This window comes from Salvia splendens, chromosome 19, assembly GCF_004379255.2.
Source record: "Salvia splendens isolate huo1 chromosome 19, SspV2, whole genome shotgun sequence".
NCBI lineage: Eukaryota > Viridiplantae > Streptophyta > Magnoliopsida > Lamiales > Lamiaceae > Salvia > Salvia splendens.
The window spans coordinates 5,148,599-5,165,088 of record NC_056050.1 but is presented as its reverse complement, the minus strand read 5'-3'; the positions used below and the strand labels follow the sequence as shown (position 1 = coordinate 5,165,088).

Below are 16,490 nucleotides of genomic sequence, written 5' to 3'. Positions count from 1 at the left end.
TGCATATCCAACTCAATATGCGTAGTTCTTGCATGAAGTACGGGATTTGATGCTAAAGCTATAGCACTCATGTTGTCAACCCAAATCACTGGAGGCTCCTTTCTTTTAATTTTCAATTCTCCAAGCATTGAAGTAAGCCAGGACACTTCTGAGGCTGCTTGAGCAAGACTCCTATACTCAGCTTCAGTGCTTGATCTAGCCACCACTGTTTGCTTCTTCACACTCCAGGAGATCATATTCCTACCATGATAGGCACACACTCCAGTTGTTAATCGCCTATCATCTACATCAGATGCCCAATCTGAGTCTGAGAATGTTGAAATGTCACCATGTGACTTGCGAATTTGAACCCCATAATCTAGAGTTCCTGACAAATATCTTAGAATCCTTTTAACCGCTCTCCAATGTGTGTCAAGAGGAGCTTCCATGTATTGAATCACTTTATTCATAGAGAAGTTGATATCAGGCCTGGTAATAACAGCATATTGTAGTGCTCCCACTACACTTCTATAGAGCTTCAGATCAGATACAGGTTCACCTCCATTTTTACTCAATTCACAGTTAGACACCATAGGTGTTGGACAACCCTTTGCTCCTGCCATATTGGCTTTCTTTAAAAGGTCTTTGATGTAGCTAGACTGACTCAAATGAAGTCCATTGTCAGCAGTTTTAACAACTTCAACTCCCAGTAACAAGTTCACATCCCCAAGATCTTTTAAAGAAAATAAAGAGTTCAATTGAGAAATGACATGTTGAATAGAGTCAGAAGCATTACCAGTTATCAACATATCATCCACATAAATCAGAAGATACATCACTTCAGCACCTTTCTGTCTGAAAAATATAGAAGAATCTGCCCTTGATTGATGAAAACCTAGAGCAAGTACAGCAGAATGCACAGTGTAAAACCAAGCTCTTGAAGCTTGCTTCAAGCCATAAATTGCTTTGTTTAGTTTACAGACAAGATGAGGGCCTCCTTGCTCAAACCCAACGGGCTGCTTCATATAGATGTCTTCTTTCAGCACTCCATTCAAAAAGGCATTATTCACATCAAGGTGAATAACCTTCTATCCAAGGGAGACTGCTATGCTAAGGATGAGTCTGATTGGTGTAGGCTTCACAACCGGACTAAAGGTCTCATTGAAGTCGAAACCAGGCTGTTGAGAAAACCTTGAGCCACTAATCTGACTTTGTGCCTAGCAATGGCACCAGACAAGTGAAACTTGAATTTAAATATCCATGTAGAGCCAATAAGGTTCTTGCCTGGGGGGGGAGTTGTTAAAATCCAAGTTTTGTTCTTAATAAGTGCATTAAACTCATTCAGCATAGCATATTTCCAAGCAGGAACAAGTAAAGCCTCTAGAGCAGTTTTAGGCAAAGTGGAAGAAGGATCAGTGAGAATGTAGACTTTAGGCTTGAAAATTCCTAATTTTGATCTAGTGATCATGGAGTGTGTTGGCTGAACTGAAGCCAAAGGCGAAGTAGCTGAGTGGGATGGAGAGGATGAATTAGGTGCTGGATCAAGTTCAACAACAATAGGCTCAGCTGATACAGTGGGTGAGTGTGCAGCTGGTGGAGGTTCTGATGGTGGTGAGGATGGGGCAGGAGGTGATGGTGGTTCTGATGGAGGCTGAGTATAGATAGTAATGGGGCAAAAAGAACCAGGAGAAGGTGGAGTGAGATTAAGAGAGCTGGTAGAACCTGAAGCAGAATTCTGGAAGGGAAAGACAGTTTCATCAAATATGATATCCCTAGTGATGATCACTCTCTTATCTGGGAGAAGAGCCTTATAGCCCTTATGAGAAGGACTATATCCAAGAAATGTAGCCTTGACAGATCTAAATTGAAGCTTGTGTGTAACACCTGTTTTTTTTTTGGTTCTAACTTGTGGAAAATCAACTCTTTAGTGTTGTTACTTGTATCTAATCTCTTTTACCTCGCGTTGTGATCGAGTGATATGTTTAAAGTAAGTATCATGTCATCAGATGAATGAAGTTCTTTTAGCATTGAAGAATTAATAGCTAGTTTGAGAGGTTCTTTCTGCAAATAAAAGTCCAAAAGCGTTTTTACAACGAGTTCGATGCTAGATTAGAATAAGAACACGATTTCGGACATCACAAGAGTCGTGCCGGGAAAACTCGCGCCGGCCAGCCGTGCCGAGTGCCGGGCAGCGCCGGGACAGCCCGTCTTCCGTCCTCCGGGTCTTGCCCTATCACCACATTTTTTTTTACTCCTGATACCTACATGAAAGAATAGACCACGTGTCAAATACACTTTCGACATCAAATCAAGCCGAAAAGTTTGACAAAAAAAAGAGGAACCGCATCACATCAAGCACGTTTTCCAAATAACGGTTCGCGTTCTACGAACGACAGTTCAACTCCAAATGAAATTTCACGTTTTCCAAATGACGGCCGCATTTAATAGCCGTCGTTTCGAAATGACTAGATGGGAGAATTTGTTCATCCCATGCTTTTTGTTTCTCTTTTGTCTATATATATATATATATAACTTCCATTACACTCCAAATTCTTTTACTTCACCAACAAAGAGCTACCATCAAGATTTTCGCCCCCTCTTCATCCTCTCCAAAATTTCTTCCAATCCTTGTTCTTGCATCCATTGGAGTTTGATTTTCAAGAGTTCCCGACGAATCGCATCAATCTTTGCTTCTACCGTTTTGTTTTTGATTCAAGAAGGTATAATTGAATCTTTTCCTCATCTTCTCCATTGAAACCTTGTTCTTGATTCCTTCATGCATATAGTGAGTGTAGGAATCTTAAATCGCATAATTAATCGGTGGGAATTTGTGTTTGTATGAGAACAATTGTGAATATGCGATTTTGAATGAATATGGGTGAAGTTTGAATGAATCATTGGTGAATGATGTGTGAATATATGAGAACATGACTGTGAGAACCTTTTGAAGCATGATTGTGTGTTGGAAGCATGAAAAATTATGTTTGGATGAATGAGGAAGAAACCCTGATCTCGAAATTGTGAAGCCTGAAAATTATGGTGTTCGGACAGTGGATTCCGACGTGTATTTGGCTGACCGAACGATCTTATTTTGGTGCGAATTTTTAACTGAGTAAACTTCAAGGTGTTTTCTGTGTTGTGTGTGAATTTCAGCCCCTTTTGACAAAAGATGATGTTTTAATAAATTTTTGAAGTTGACTGCGCAATTCTGCCAGAGCTTGTATTCTCGCCCAGAGAGTTTCGTTTTTTATTTGACCAACCAAATGGCCTTATCTTGATGTGAATTTTTTTACTGGATGCAATTTGAAGTGTCTTCTGTGTTTTGTGAAAATTTCAGCCTCATTTAACATCGGATGAATTTTTGGTAAATTTTTCAATCGAACCGCGCAGTACTGCCAGAATTTATAGGTTCCGACCAGAGGGTTTCATTGTTGTTTTGACTGACCAAATGATATGATTTTGGTGTGAAATTTTAACTGGATGAACTTGAATGTATCTACTGTGTTGTGACCAAATTTTAGCTTCATATGAGGTCGGATGGATTTTTGGTGATTTTACAAACCAACTGCACAGTTCTGCCAGATTCGTTGTTATGTGGAAATATGACTTGTTGCCAAGTTGAGTGAATTATATGATGCATGTGTGTTTTAGGAATGTATCCTATGACGTGATTATGTGTGACACGTTGAGGAATATTATGGCATGTTTTCCTTATGTTGATGAATGTTGGGATGGGTAATTTAAGAGAATGATAAAAGGAACGATAGGACATGCATGATAATGTGAATTGATGGAAGGCTGAATTGTATTGTGGTTTGGCAAGGGTTATTGTGTGTACGTGAGCACAAGGAACGAGGGTTGCCTTAAGTGGATATTGAATTGTTTAAGCAAACGAGGTGGGATTTTTTTACTAAACTCTTTTACGCTTTCAAAAGTATGATTATGGTGTAATAAGGGTGGTTTAAAGTGTTATGTCATGCCATGTTTGTTTTGATGATGAGATTGTGCCTGATGCCTAGTTTGTGAGTGCGTTCCATTAGGCTATAGGGCTATGTTAAACGAATTCGGGTCTGAGTAGGGCTGCAAACCCTATTAGGCTAGTGTACATAGGTGGGATCGTGAGCCGTCCTTGCTAGTCGGCCGGTCTCGTGGGCGAATAGTGTGGCCACACTTTCGTCGCACTACAGAAAGAGGATGTGATTGAATGATTGATGAGAAAGTGGGGAGATTGATTGTCTGGCCAGACTTTGAAATATTTTTTGTGTTCTCGTGATATTTCTTAACTACATATAAAACTCGAGACCACTGGTATGGATGACATAACTATATAAAATGTTTTCGGCATGAGCCCATTGAGTACAACAAGTACTCAGCCCTGCATGTGTTTTCCCTATGTGCAGGTTGGGCGGGATGTTGCGGTGGATGTTGAGTCGGCCTAGGGAATTTGGATGCGTTGTGTCTTCATACACAGGCGTCATCCTTGACTTTCTTTGAAACCTTATTTCCGCTGCTATATTTTTGAACCATGCCTCAAGACCTTACTTTATTTCGTACTGTTTTGAGTATGTCAAATCCGTTGTTTACTTCATTACTCCAAAATGGTTCTTCGTAACCTAAACCAAGTGTTTTTCTTTTGGAAGTTAATTGGATTTTGACATTTATTTTTCTCCGCTGCTTCTTTTGAAGAATCATTTGCTAAGTCTTGACTAATTAACAATAAATTTGTAACATTAAGTTTCTTTAAGCTAAAATCTCGGTGTTTAACTTTTAATATTACCCTTTTAAGCTATTTGAGTCTTTCTTATGAACTGTCGTCCTTAAATGTTGTCTTTATTGCTATCCCGTGGTCACGATCTCCTCGTTTATAGTACCCCTAGTATGGGCGGTTGTGACATTGTGCTCATTGTATGGCCGGATGAATGGATAACACAGACACCCAAAAACTCTCAAGGAAGAATAGTCAGGCTTTTAGGCAAATAATTTTTCATGTGGAGAGGAATTACTGAGAATCTTTGATGGCATGAGATTAATAAGATGCACTGCGGTAACAAAAGCATCATCCCAATAATGAGAAGGCAAAAAGGATTGAGCCAAGAGAGTTAATCCAGTTTTAACAATATGTCTATGTTTTCTCTCAACAAGACCATTCTGTTGTTGTGTGTGTGGACATAAGACTCTATGGACTATCCCTGACTCCTTAAGGAAAGGCACTAACCCTTGAAATTCACCCCCCAATCGGATTGAAGAACTTTAATTTTCAAGCTTAAGAGATTCTTAATCATGGTCTTAAACTGTCTAAAAACATAACTCAGATCACTTTTGTGCTTAAGTAAAAAGATCCAAGTGAATCTGGAGTACTGATCAACAAAGGAAACATAGTAAGAATAACCATTTCTGGATTTAATTAGGGAAGGACCCCAAAGATCGCTGTGAACAAGCTGAAGAGGAGCATTATATTCTGTGACAAAAGCTGAATATGAGAGTTTGTGGGATTTTGAAACTGAACAAGGAAAACAAAGAGATTGGCTTTTCATTTTATCATAAGGGATATTACAAGTGTTTAGAGCAATTTTGACTATATCAATAGTAGGGTGTCCTAATCTACTATGTCACAAAGACAAGTTATGACTAGAAACATGAGCTAATCTACTTCTGGAATCAGCTAAGCTCAGGGAATGAACAGCTGGGCAATCTTGATTGGAAGGAGAGTTGGAGCTAGTGCTTCTCTTGATTGGGGAATGATCTACTAGAAAGTGATAAAGGCCTCTCTCAAGGGTTCCTTTGAGCACTACCTCCTTGGTGCTCAGATCCTTAACAAAACAAAAATTTGGATGAAATTCAAAGAACACTGAATTATCTTGTGCAAACTTGGACACACTGAGTGAATTCTTAGTGATATTAGGAACATGTAAGAGGCTTTTAAGATGGAGTTTTCTTGAAAAACTAGCTGAATGAGATTTAAACGCGCATTCACCAATATTAGGAATATTAACAGGATCTCCATTCCCAAGCAAGAGAGCCTTACCTCCACTGTATTCAGAACTGATGTTGAGGTTGTTGAGGTCATTTGAAACATGATGAGTAGCCCCGGAATCTGGATACCAACTGGATGAACTCCCTCCACCATAGCTATATTCTGATGGAGCTGCAACAGAGAAGGTTCCTGAAGGAGATCTTGGCACATACTGAATCATGTGAGTCGAAGGAGTGAAGAAACCATGTTGTTGTGTCTGAGATGTGGAGCTTCCTCTGAACTGAGATTGAGGTGGTGTGTAATTTTGCTCAAATCTATGCCAGCACTTGGCTGCTGTATGACCAGGCTTTTCACACAACTGGCATATAATCTTGTTGCTTCCTCTACCAAAAGCTCTACCACCTCTAGCTCTTTGACCCCTTCCTCCAAAGCCTCTTCCATTTACAGATTCGGATCTTCCACCAAAGTAAGATTGTTGATCCTTTTTCTGTGCAGATTGTTGTTGCACATGATTTAGCAATGGCTGAGATCCCTCTGAGCTTGCTGAATGCGCTCTAGTGGTCTCCATTCTGGACTCGAAGCTTAGAAGAAAGGCACTGACATCTCCAAGACTCCATGGATCTGTTCTGGAGGTCACAGCACATATTGTTGGATCATAATCCTAGCCTAGACCTCCCACAATGTGCAGCACCTGCTCCGCCTAAGAAACTCTGCTCCCAACAGATCCAAGCAGATCAAAATAAGTCCTCATTTTTCCCAAATATTATGTCATGGTTAAGCCTTCTTTCTTCAAGTTTTGCATCTGTTGTCTGTAATGCATCACTTTAGCAGTTGAGCGGCTTGCAAAATTCGTTTCCAGCACTCTCCAGATGTCTCTTGCAGATCTAAGCCCCACCACCAAGGTTAGGGCAATTTTAGATAAGGAAGACAGCAGCCAGCCAGCTACCCTCCTGTCTTGCCTCTGCCATGTCACGAAGGCTGGATTCATCACGAAGCTTTCACCATCAGCATCAAGTATCTGAGATTCTGGAGGATCTATTTCTCCAGTGAGAAAACCTTCTAGGCAGTAGCCATACACCGCAACATCCACTTGTTGCTGCCACATAAGAAAATTTCCATCATTCAACTTCACAGAGATGGGAGGCAACTGTGAGAAGATCGGCGGCAGTGTTGCCAAGGGGATGGATTCATTGGCTTCTGCCATTTTGTGAAATAAAATAGAAAAGAAAATGAAGGGCCCAAGAGACAGATCAAAAGGATCCCGCTCTGATACTATGAAAGCATACAAGGAAACACATGAAGAAGAAAGAGTGCAGCATTTTGAACGAATATTGAAAGCTCAAACTTGATGTTTCATTGATTAATTGTTTTGCTCAGTGAGCTAATACATATATGGAACCTTAGAACAATCTAGATCCTCATACCAAACTAACCAGTACAAGATTACCATAATTACAATCTTTAAACATAACAAACTGTACTAAACTCTTTCTTCTTTGTTCCCTCGATCAAGACATCTTTCCAAGTACGCGAGTGGTCCTCAACCTTGGATGCTTTATCTGGTACAACCATGAGATCAGCTCGTGTGGGATTCACTCGTGTGGAATGAGCTGGAGCCAACTTAACACCAGACTCTTCTCGTGCATGGCATGTGTATCGCTCATCAACAAGCATTACATTGCATCCCACTGCTTCATCAACTTTGCATGGACTTCTAACAATCTTGTCAAGGAGCAGCTCACGCAGGTCCTTCGAAATCCCAAGGTCATACTCGCGAGGCGGCGGCGGCGGCACTCCTAAATATTCTTTTAGGAGTTTGTATTGATTTTGTCGATAGGGATTTTCATTTTTGATTAGTGAGAGCTTGTCTCTAAATTGGAAATTTTGACATTTGTTTTTTTTTTTTTAAATAAACATGCGTCCTCTTCTACTTCAGTTTTTGTAACACAAGTTACTTTTTATTACATAGAAATCTATTATCATAAAGGTAGACTTAATATTGTGGAGCTCAATAACAATTAACAGATCTCAAACTTTAAACAAGAAAATGTATAAGTAGATTAATATGCTTCAAATAAATGTTACTAGTAACTCTGCACAAACCTGATAGCAGGCCAGCAATTGCATTTTACTCCTCCAGTCCCTAATAATTTGTTACCATTTGACCCGTCACGGGTTTTAAGAAATATAGAAATTAAAGTGGAGTATTACTTTTGTAGTAATAAAATGTGAGTGAGAATGAGTTAGTAGAACGTGAGGTTCACATTCAAATTAGTAAAAGTGAAATGTGACAATTTTTTGGGACGGACAAAAAAAAATAAGTGACAAATTTTCAAGGACGGAGGAAGTATATATATGATCGATAAAAGGTTAATAACGATTCACTGATACACCAATTCATACTCCTATGAGATCATTCCAAGTTATGATTTACTATAACAATTTAAAACCAAAGAATTTTGAATTAAAGCAAAAATACAAATAAACTAGTAGTACTATATTAGTTGTGATTAAATTTTTATAAAAAGCCACTAATCTACAATGTTCTAGCTATGAGTTATAGAAATATATTAGTATTAATTCTCAACTTAAAGCATGTCAAGTTGTGAAATGTGATTAAATTTTTGTCGAGAGACCTTTGGTAATATTAGTACTACTTCCTTCGTTCCATTACAAGTTATGGATTACTTTTGGGCACGGAAATTAAGAAAATGATATGTATTGAGTTAGAGTGGGAGAGAGTAAATTATGAGAGAGGAAAAAGTAAGAGAGAAAGAATAAAGTAAGAGATGATTGAAGTTTTGTTTTTAGCTAAAAATGAAAATTGATCACTTGTGGTGGGATAACTCAAAATGGAAAGTTGATCACTTGTGATGGGACGGAGGAAGTATTTTTTTTACATCTCATTGTTCATATAACATTTTTTTAAATAGTCAAGTTAAAAATCTTTTGTACATCTAAGAGCATGCACAACGGTGGACGGACGGCGTCCGTCCGTCCGTGCCGCTGGCAGGAACGAGGACCGCCTCCGCTGCGCTCGCGCCGTGCCAGCGAGCAGGACACGTGGCAAGCGACGATTGGGCAACGGCATAGCCGTTGCCTTTGAATTTTTTTAATTAAAAATTCGGTATTTTAATTTAAAAAATCGATAAAATAAAAAAAAAAATCCAAATCCCAAAAATATGGCCGTTTTTTTGGCCGTTTTTCTGAAATTTTTTGAATTTTTTTTATTTTTTCCCCAAAATTATCTATAAATACACACATTCATCATCCATTTATCACATCAAATCATCTCTCATTCTTAATTCTCATACAAACTATCAACACATGCATCCCTCACTCAAAACCTCAAATGGATTTCACTCATCTTATGGCGGAAGCGGAGCGCGAAGAACAAGAATACTACGAACAACATCGTGCCGCTTACGAAGCATATGTCGTGGCGAATACCCCCGCTCCTCCTCCTCAACGAACTAGATCAACTCGCCGCTACATCCATCATGACCGGGAGGGGGCCCACGAAAGGCTCGTTGCCGGCTACTTTGCCGACCAGCCGCGGTTTCGGCCAAATTACTTCAGGCGCCGTTTTCGCATGTCAAAGCGCTTGTTTATGCGAATTGTCAACACATTGTCCGCACGTGTTGAATTCTTCCAAACAGGTCCAGATGCAGCCGGCCGGCAAAGTATCACGCCGTTGCAGAAGTGTACGTGTGCCATCCGACAACTCGCTACAGGGAAAACGGCTGACCTCTTCGACGAGTATTTGCATATCGGTGAGTCCACTGGATCCTTTGTCTAAAGAATTTTTGCGAGGGCGTTCGTTCAGCTTTCGGTGATGAATTCCTTCGGGTACCCACCACCGATGATTACCAACGGTTGCTTCGTCTTCACGAATCAGTCCATGGCTTTCCCGGAATGCTTGGCAGCATTGACTGCATGCATTGGAGGTGGAAGAATTGCCCGACTGCTTGGAGGGGGCAACACTTAAGCGGTCACAAAGGCGGCGGCCCAACACTTATCCTTGACGCGGTCGCTGACTACCGCCTATGGATTTGGCATGCATATTTCGGCGTTGTCGGATCCAACAACAACTTGAACGTGCTCTATTCTTCACCCCTCTTCAATGATGTGATGAATGGTGTAGCACTGGCGATCGACTTCACTGTCAACGGAACTACATACCACATGGGTTACTATCTCGCCAATGGTATCTACCCAAGGTGGTCGACTTTCGTGAAGACGCTCAGCAACCCGCACAACCCGAGACGGGTTCTTTTTGCGCAGCGTCAAGAGTCCGCGCGGAAAGACGTCGAAAGAGCCTTCGGGGGCCTTCAAGCCCGATTCAACATTGTGAAGGCCCCGGCTCGGCTGTGGTACGTGAATAATATCGCCGACATCATGTTCACGTGTATTATCTTACACAACATGATTATAGCCGACGAAGGGCCGAGGGCGGCTAGCTTCTACAACGATGATGAAGCTGGAAGCTCAACAGCGAGGTCTCCCCCACGCCGAGGTGAGCATACGACGGTTGGCCAGAGGATCGAGACAAGACACACAATGCGCGATACCCGAACCCACATTCAGTTACAAGAAGACCTAATCAAACACATGTGGGCGAAATTCGGCAACGAGTTGTGGTTTTTTTTAATTTAGGATTTTGAATTATGTAATTTTTAATTTTTATGATTTTAATTATGTCTTTTTAAATTTATTTGTAATTTGTAATGTTATTTCGGTTTTTTAATGAATTTTCATATTATGGAAATGTTTTTATTTAATTGAATTTTAAATTTATTTGTAAATTGAATTGTGCTCGTCCTTGCGGAAGAGCATAGCTGTGGGTGTTGTGCTCTTGCCAGAGAGTAGGCAGGAATAGTGGCACCGGGCCCATAACCGTACTCGCTGGCAAGAGCACGGTTGTGGATGCTCTAAAAGGCTAGATAGGGGGCATGGAGTTGACATGTTATGAAGGAGACACACTGCCATTGAACTAGCGTATGAAAAAAATGCGTGTATTACATTTTACAAATGATTTTCATCAAATTTTAATAAGAAATCACGGTTTATACATCATATTTGGATGAATGTCAAATCAACACCTAAATCGCATTAGCAAACGTGAATACTTTTTCATACATTACCCTAATTGGAACTTGATGTCTTTCAACTTCCCAATTGCAAGATAAGTAAAAATGCTAAGCTGGGAAACAATATACTTCTTCTACCTCGTGTTATTTGTACTTTTCTGTTTCGGCTCGTCTCAAACTATTTACAATATTTATATTTTAAGTAAAAATCATTTAATTAATATATTATAGCTAATTATGTGTTCTCTTTGTTAAGTGATATCTCGCCACTTAAAATATTAATTTAAATAAACTAAAAAATCAATCTCAAATTTCCGAGCTAAATGAAAAAGTGAGAGGGAATATATTAATGTCACAATAAAGTTGTACTTTTATATTCTATTTCCAATATTTTGTAGCACAGTTTGGCCGTAGACATGTAAAGGCCAAAACATAATAGTTATGCACCACCAACTTGATAATTTGATAAAGTGAAATGGAAATTGTTAAAAGGATTTAAACTTATTTTTTAAATATCACCAACTTTTGTCTTTAATCAAATCTCCCAAATTTCCTGATTTTCTTCACCTCAATACATAAGAAGACAACATCATTTTAGCAAACAAAAAACGAGAAGTACCTCTAACTTTTGGCCTTTTGGGAATATGAAAAAACATCCTTTGAGTAAAACAAATGTCCAAGGCATTTTTTATACTCCCTCCGTCCCCCAATTTGAGTCACTCTTTTCCATTTTGGGCCGTCCCCCAATAAGAGTCACTCTTCCCACTTACCATTTTTGGACATCAAAATTACCCTTCATTACACCAAAAGTCAAAGGGGCCCCACATTTCACTACCTAACTCCATTTATTACACCACACATTCAAACTTTTCCTTAAAACTCGTGCCGAGTCAAAGAGTGACTCAAATTGGGGGACGGAGGGAGTAATATCCTAGAAATTGGAGATCTAAGAGCGTCCACTATGGTTAGGCGCGGCGGTAGCCGCGCGGCGCGGCGGTGGGGCGGCGGATTATAGTGGAGAAGGTCGATAGCCGCGGGCTGGACGCGGCGAGGGGTGGGAGACGCGGCGGACGCGCGATCGCCGTGTGCGGGGCGATGTCGCGCCGAGGGGTGTATAGCCGCGCCTATAGGCGCGGCGGCTATAGTGGATTGAACCGCCGCGGCGATTTCGCCGGCAACGAGAAATTTGACGTTTTTCCACCATCCCCTTTATAAATACCACACCCCCTCTACTTATTTTTCACCATTTTCACAAAATCCATCCACTCACTATCCACACAACTACTCTCTAAAAAAATGAATCGAGGACGACGACTCACCCGACTCTGAGGAATCGGGATATGACACCAATCCATCACAGCCGTCGGGTTTTGCCGGATATGGCGGGACTCCGTCCCAGTATTGGAATTGGAATCAATCTCCCCCACCGTGGGCATCGAGTCCACCCCTTCCTCTATCTCAGCCGTGGAGGTCTTCTCCAACGCCGCCTCCTTTACAGCGGAATCTGAGTCGTTCCGCATTTGGGGATTACAGACCCAACCTAGACGCGCTTCACCAGCCGCGGCCGGGTTCCCCTTTCCAAGCCAGCCAATCTCCGATCACCGAAGCAGATCAAGACGCATTTGATACTATGATGGGTCTGCTCAGTTCTGGCGGCATCCCAGACACGCCGGCCGCGCGGGTGGAAACGCCCGTTCCGACCCGAGGAGGTAGCGGCAGTCGGGGCCCTGGTGGCGGTAGGGGCGGAGGCGGCAGTCGTGGCACCGGCGGCAGTCGTGGACGCTCGGGCAGCTGGGCCGGCATTGCGAGTAGCTCGGGCAGTGACGCCGGCGTTAGCCGTGGCGAGGGGTCCAGCCGCGGCAAGCCATACACCAAAGCCGAGAGCATTGCCGTGGCGAAGGCGTGGGATTCTATCACTTCGGACCCCGTGGTGGGCACCGATCAGGATTCGGGGAGCTTTTGGAGGCGCGTCAGTGGGGCATACGAGGAATTCAAGCCCGACGGCGCTGAGAAGCGCGACCCAGAACAGATCCGAAAAAAGGTCGGTAGGATTCTGCGGGCTACCAAGCTGTTCGCGTCCATCTACGAGAACAACCTTCGCCACGCCGAGAGTGGCCGAAGCGCAGCTGATGTGAAGACCCTGTCGGAGGGCCAATACCGCAAGACGGGCCAGCCGAAGTTCACCTTGTGGGAGGAGTATCTTGTCCTCGCGGATTGTCCGAAATTCAGGTCGATCGTCGCGCAAGAGGTGGGCACAGCTCCTGGCCCGAAGCGCACAAGGCACAACCTTGCCGGGCAATACAGCAGTGGGAGCGGCTCGCACGAGTTCGAGCAGTCCGACGAGCAAGTAGAAGAGCCAGCCGCGACTCACATAAGGCGACGACGGCCCCCGGGACAACAAGCCTCTATCCGCAGCGCCAGAGGGGGTAGAAGTGCCTCCCACATATCGGCGGCCGCGTCCGGATCGCGCTTCCCCCAGTCTGCCCCAATCCCACTGCCCACGGTGCAACCCCACGAGGTATTGGCCAATACCATAGACGTGCAGTTGATGCAACAACTGCAAGACGTATGCAGCAAATACGCAGGGGAAACTGACCCGTACCTCAGGAACGTCTACAAGCGGCTCATCACTCGGATTGAGAGTCGACTGGGGTCTGTTGATAATGCTCCTGGGGAAACCGCGGCCGGCAGCAGCGAGAGAGAAGGAGGAGAAGGAGGAGAAGAAGACGACGACGAGGAAGCCGACTCCGACACCGAGTAGGCGGTGGCGGAATTTTTAGTTGTATTTTATTTTACATATTCGTTGTAACATTTTACCGGTTTGAAATACAACGAATATTCGGCCCTAATAATTACCTAGTTTTCTATTTATTTATAATGCGATTATTTTATTTATAAAATTTTGGGGCTATTGGAGGTGTCCACTATAGTGGCGGAAATAGAATTTTGGGGCTATGGACAACAAAACTGGGGCTATAGACAAAAACTGGGGCGGGGCTATTGGGCGTGTCTACCTTATAGTGGACACCCTAAACATTACTTATACTTGAATAGCATGATATTTTATTTATAAAAAAAACTCAAAAATTGGCACATTTAAAATTGTGCAGAAATTTTTGAAATAAGATAAGTTTTGATTAATATAACACAATATTCAACTAATTCAATATAAATGCAACACAAATGGTATGCATTAAATCATGATCACTTTAGTCAACAAAACAAAAAAATCTGAAAATATAATTTTGCAAAGTCACACATACCGACACTAAAGTCCAATTCAATCAACACATTACACATCCACCATTAATGCTGATACCAAACTAGAGAAACATTCTTACAATATTAGTCACGTATTTTTCATTTTTCTTAAATACTATAATTAGATTCCTCAGAAAATTAGAAACAAAAACAACCAACAAACTCTTCCGAAACCGAAAAAACTAAAAAATTAGCAGATAAATAACTCCTCTGCAGATTCTGCTTTTGTTTTCCTAATTAATCTCACCTCAGTGCTACTGAAAATTCGAGCTAGGTGTGTAAATCGCAAGATCCGGCCAATCTCCGCCGCCGCCGCCGCCCTGCAAATTCAAGAATTCATCCCCATCACCATCACCATCACCATCACCGCCTCCGGAAAGGTCCAAACCCGGATCCGCATCTGGGCTTGGACCCGTTTCATCGAAATGGGCCGGCCCATTAGGGTCCAGCAAACCGTCGAAGTGGTCCACACCTGAGCCCATCAAGGAGTTGAAGCCCAAGGTATCAAACGGCCCAGTGAAATTCTCTCCACTCAGCGGCAATGTGTCGAACACCTCGCCGGCCTTGTCCTGATCGCTGCTTTTTCCGTCTCTGAGCGGCGGCGGCTGGGGTGCGGCTACGGCGTGGCGTTTGGAGGTGGTTTCGGAGGATTTTTCGGAGGAGCTCCGCTTGGAGGTCTTGCGGGAGCCGCCGCCGACGGGGATGTTCCGCAAGGTGCCGCCTTTGGTCCAGTAGCGCTTGCAGCTGCGGCAAAAATGGCGGGGCTGGGAGAGGTTGTAGTTGTTGTAGTAGCAGAATTTGGTGTTGGGGGAGTCGCAGCGGGGGCATTTCAGCTGCTCCTGCTCCGGGAATTGGGGCTGCGGCGGTTGCGATTGAAGCTGTGTATACGGATTTTGCATTTTTATGTTGAAAAAGATTGGATTTTTGGAGGGGAAATTGAAGATCTGCGATGAGGGTTTGGAGAATTGGGGGTGGAAATTGAAATATTATGGTGGTGGTGATGTGAAAGATGTGTGGGAGTCCGCGTGAGAGAGACGCTCCGACATCATGATATATACATACACGATGCATACAAAAACGAGGAGAGAGAGAGAGAGTTGAATTGACAATCACTACAGAAGTCTCTCTCAAAGTTGGAATTTTCGGGTGAGGATTGACGTGACATGACTACTCAAGGAGTAGTTTATTTAATTAGAGGGGAGGTTTATTTCTTAAGAGGCGGTGGACCCCGAGGTGAAGGATTTTCTTCGTGTATTGCTTCAGAGTCAGCGTGAAGAATTGGAGGCGATGAGGAGGGACACTGGCGGGAATAGCCGCGGCGTAGGTGGCGACGGAGGCGGCGGCGACGACGGTGAAGAAGCGCTGGGCGACGACGGAGACGAGGACGGCGGCGATGAGTGATTTTGTTTTACTTTTTTAAATTAATGTACTTTTTAATTTTTGTACTTTTTTTATATTATTGTACTTTTTTTAAAAATTAATGTACTTTTTAAATTTTAATATTATTATTCGAATTTTCCGTATTTGTCTCGTAAATTAAATTTCGTATGTTGATACAAGTGTAAATTAAATTATATAATTGTTATTAGTGATGTGGATAGGTAGTGTGAAGGCTATGTGAGGGCTATTTGATGTCCAGTTGATGTGGCAAGCTGATGTGGCAGGAGAATTGTAATGCTGATGATGTGGCAGTGTGAAGGCTATTTGATGGCTATTTGACATCCGTGCTTATTATAAAAGTATTTAGATTCTCTGCTGTGGAATGTGGTGTAGCAGCATAAATTCTGTTGATTCATTATTTTTGGCCTGCTTTTTCTTCTTTCTTTATGGCTCATGAAAATGATACGCAGCCAATATAATAAAAAAACATTTGTTTTGATAAAAGAATAAACTAAAAGAACCAAAGGCGTTTATATGATGTTATTGTCAATTTTTAATGAGATAATCTAAAAAAAATATTTTATTTTTAGTGGAATAGAAGGAGTTAACTTGAGATAGAATTTTCCGAGTCAGAAATAAAATACAGAGTACTCTAGTATTTATTCTATTCGACATAAGTGAATGTAATAGTTTATTTTGGGCAAGTGATTTAGGAAAATGATTTTTAGAAAATTATGCGGGGACATAATAAATTAGGAAAGACACAAGAGAATAAAATAAGATAAAAAAAAATAACTCATTTTGGA

The 16,490-nt window shown here is 42.0% G+C and overlaps 1 protein-coding gene across 1 annotated transcript; it reads right to left on the bottom strand.

The window, feature by feature from the left end:
* Positions 1–14,322: 14,322 nt before the first annotated feature.
* LOC121779463 (dof zinc finger protein DOF1.7-like) lies at positions 14,323–15,611 on the bottom strand. Its single transcript, XM_042176790.1, has one exon. It carries the CDS (start codon positions 15,201–15,203, stop codon positions 14,559–14,561), a length of 645 nt encoding a protein of 214 aa, XP_042032724.1. The 5' UTR covers positions 15,204–15,611; the 3' UTR covers positions 14,323–14,558.
* Between the last annotated feature and the right edge of the window lie 879 nt (positions 15,612–16,490).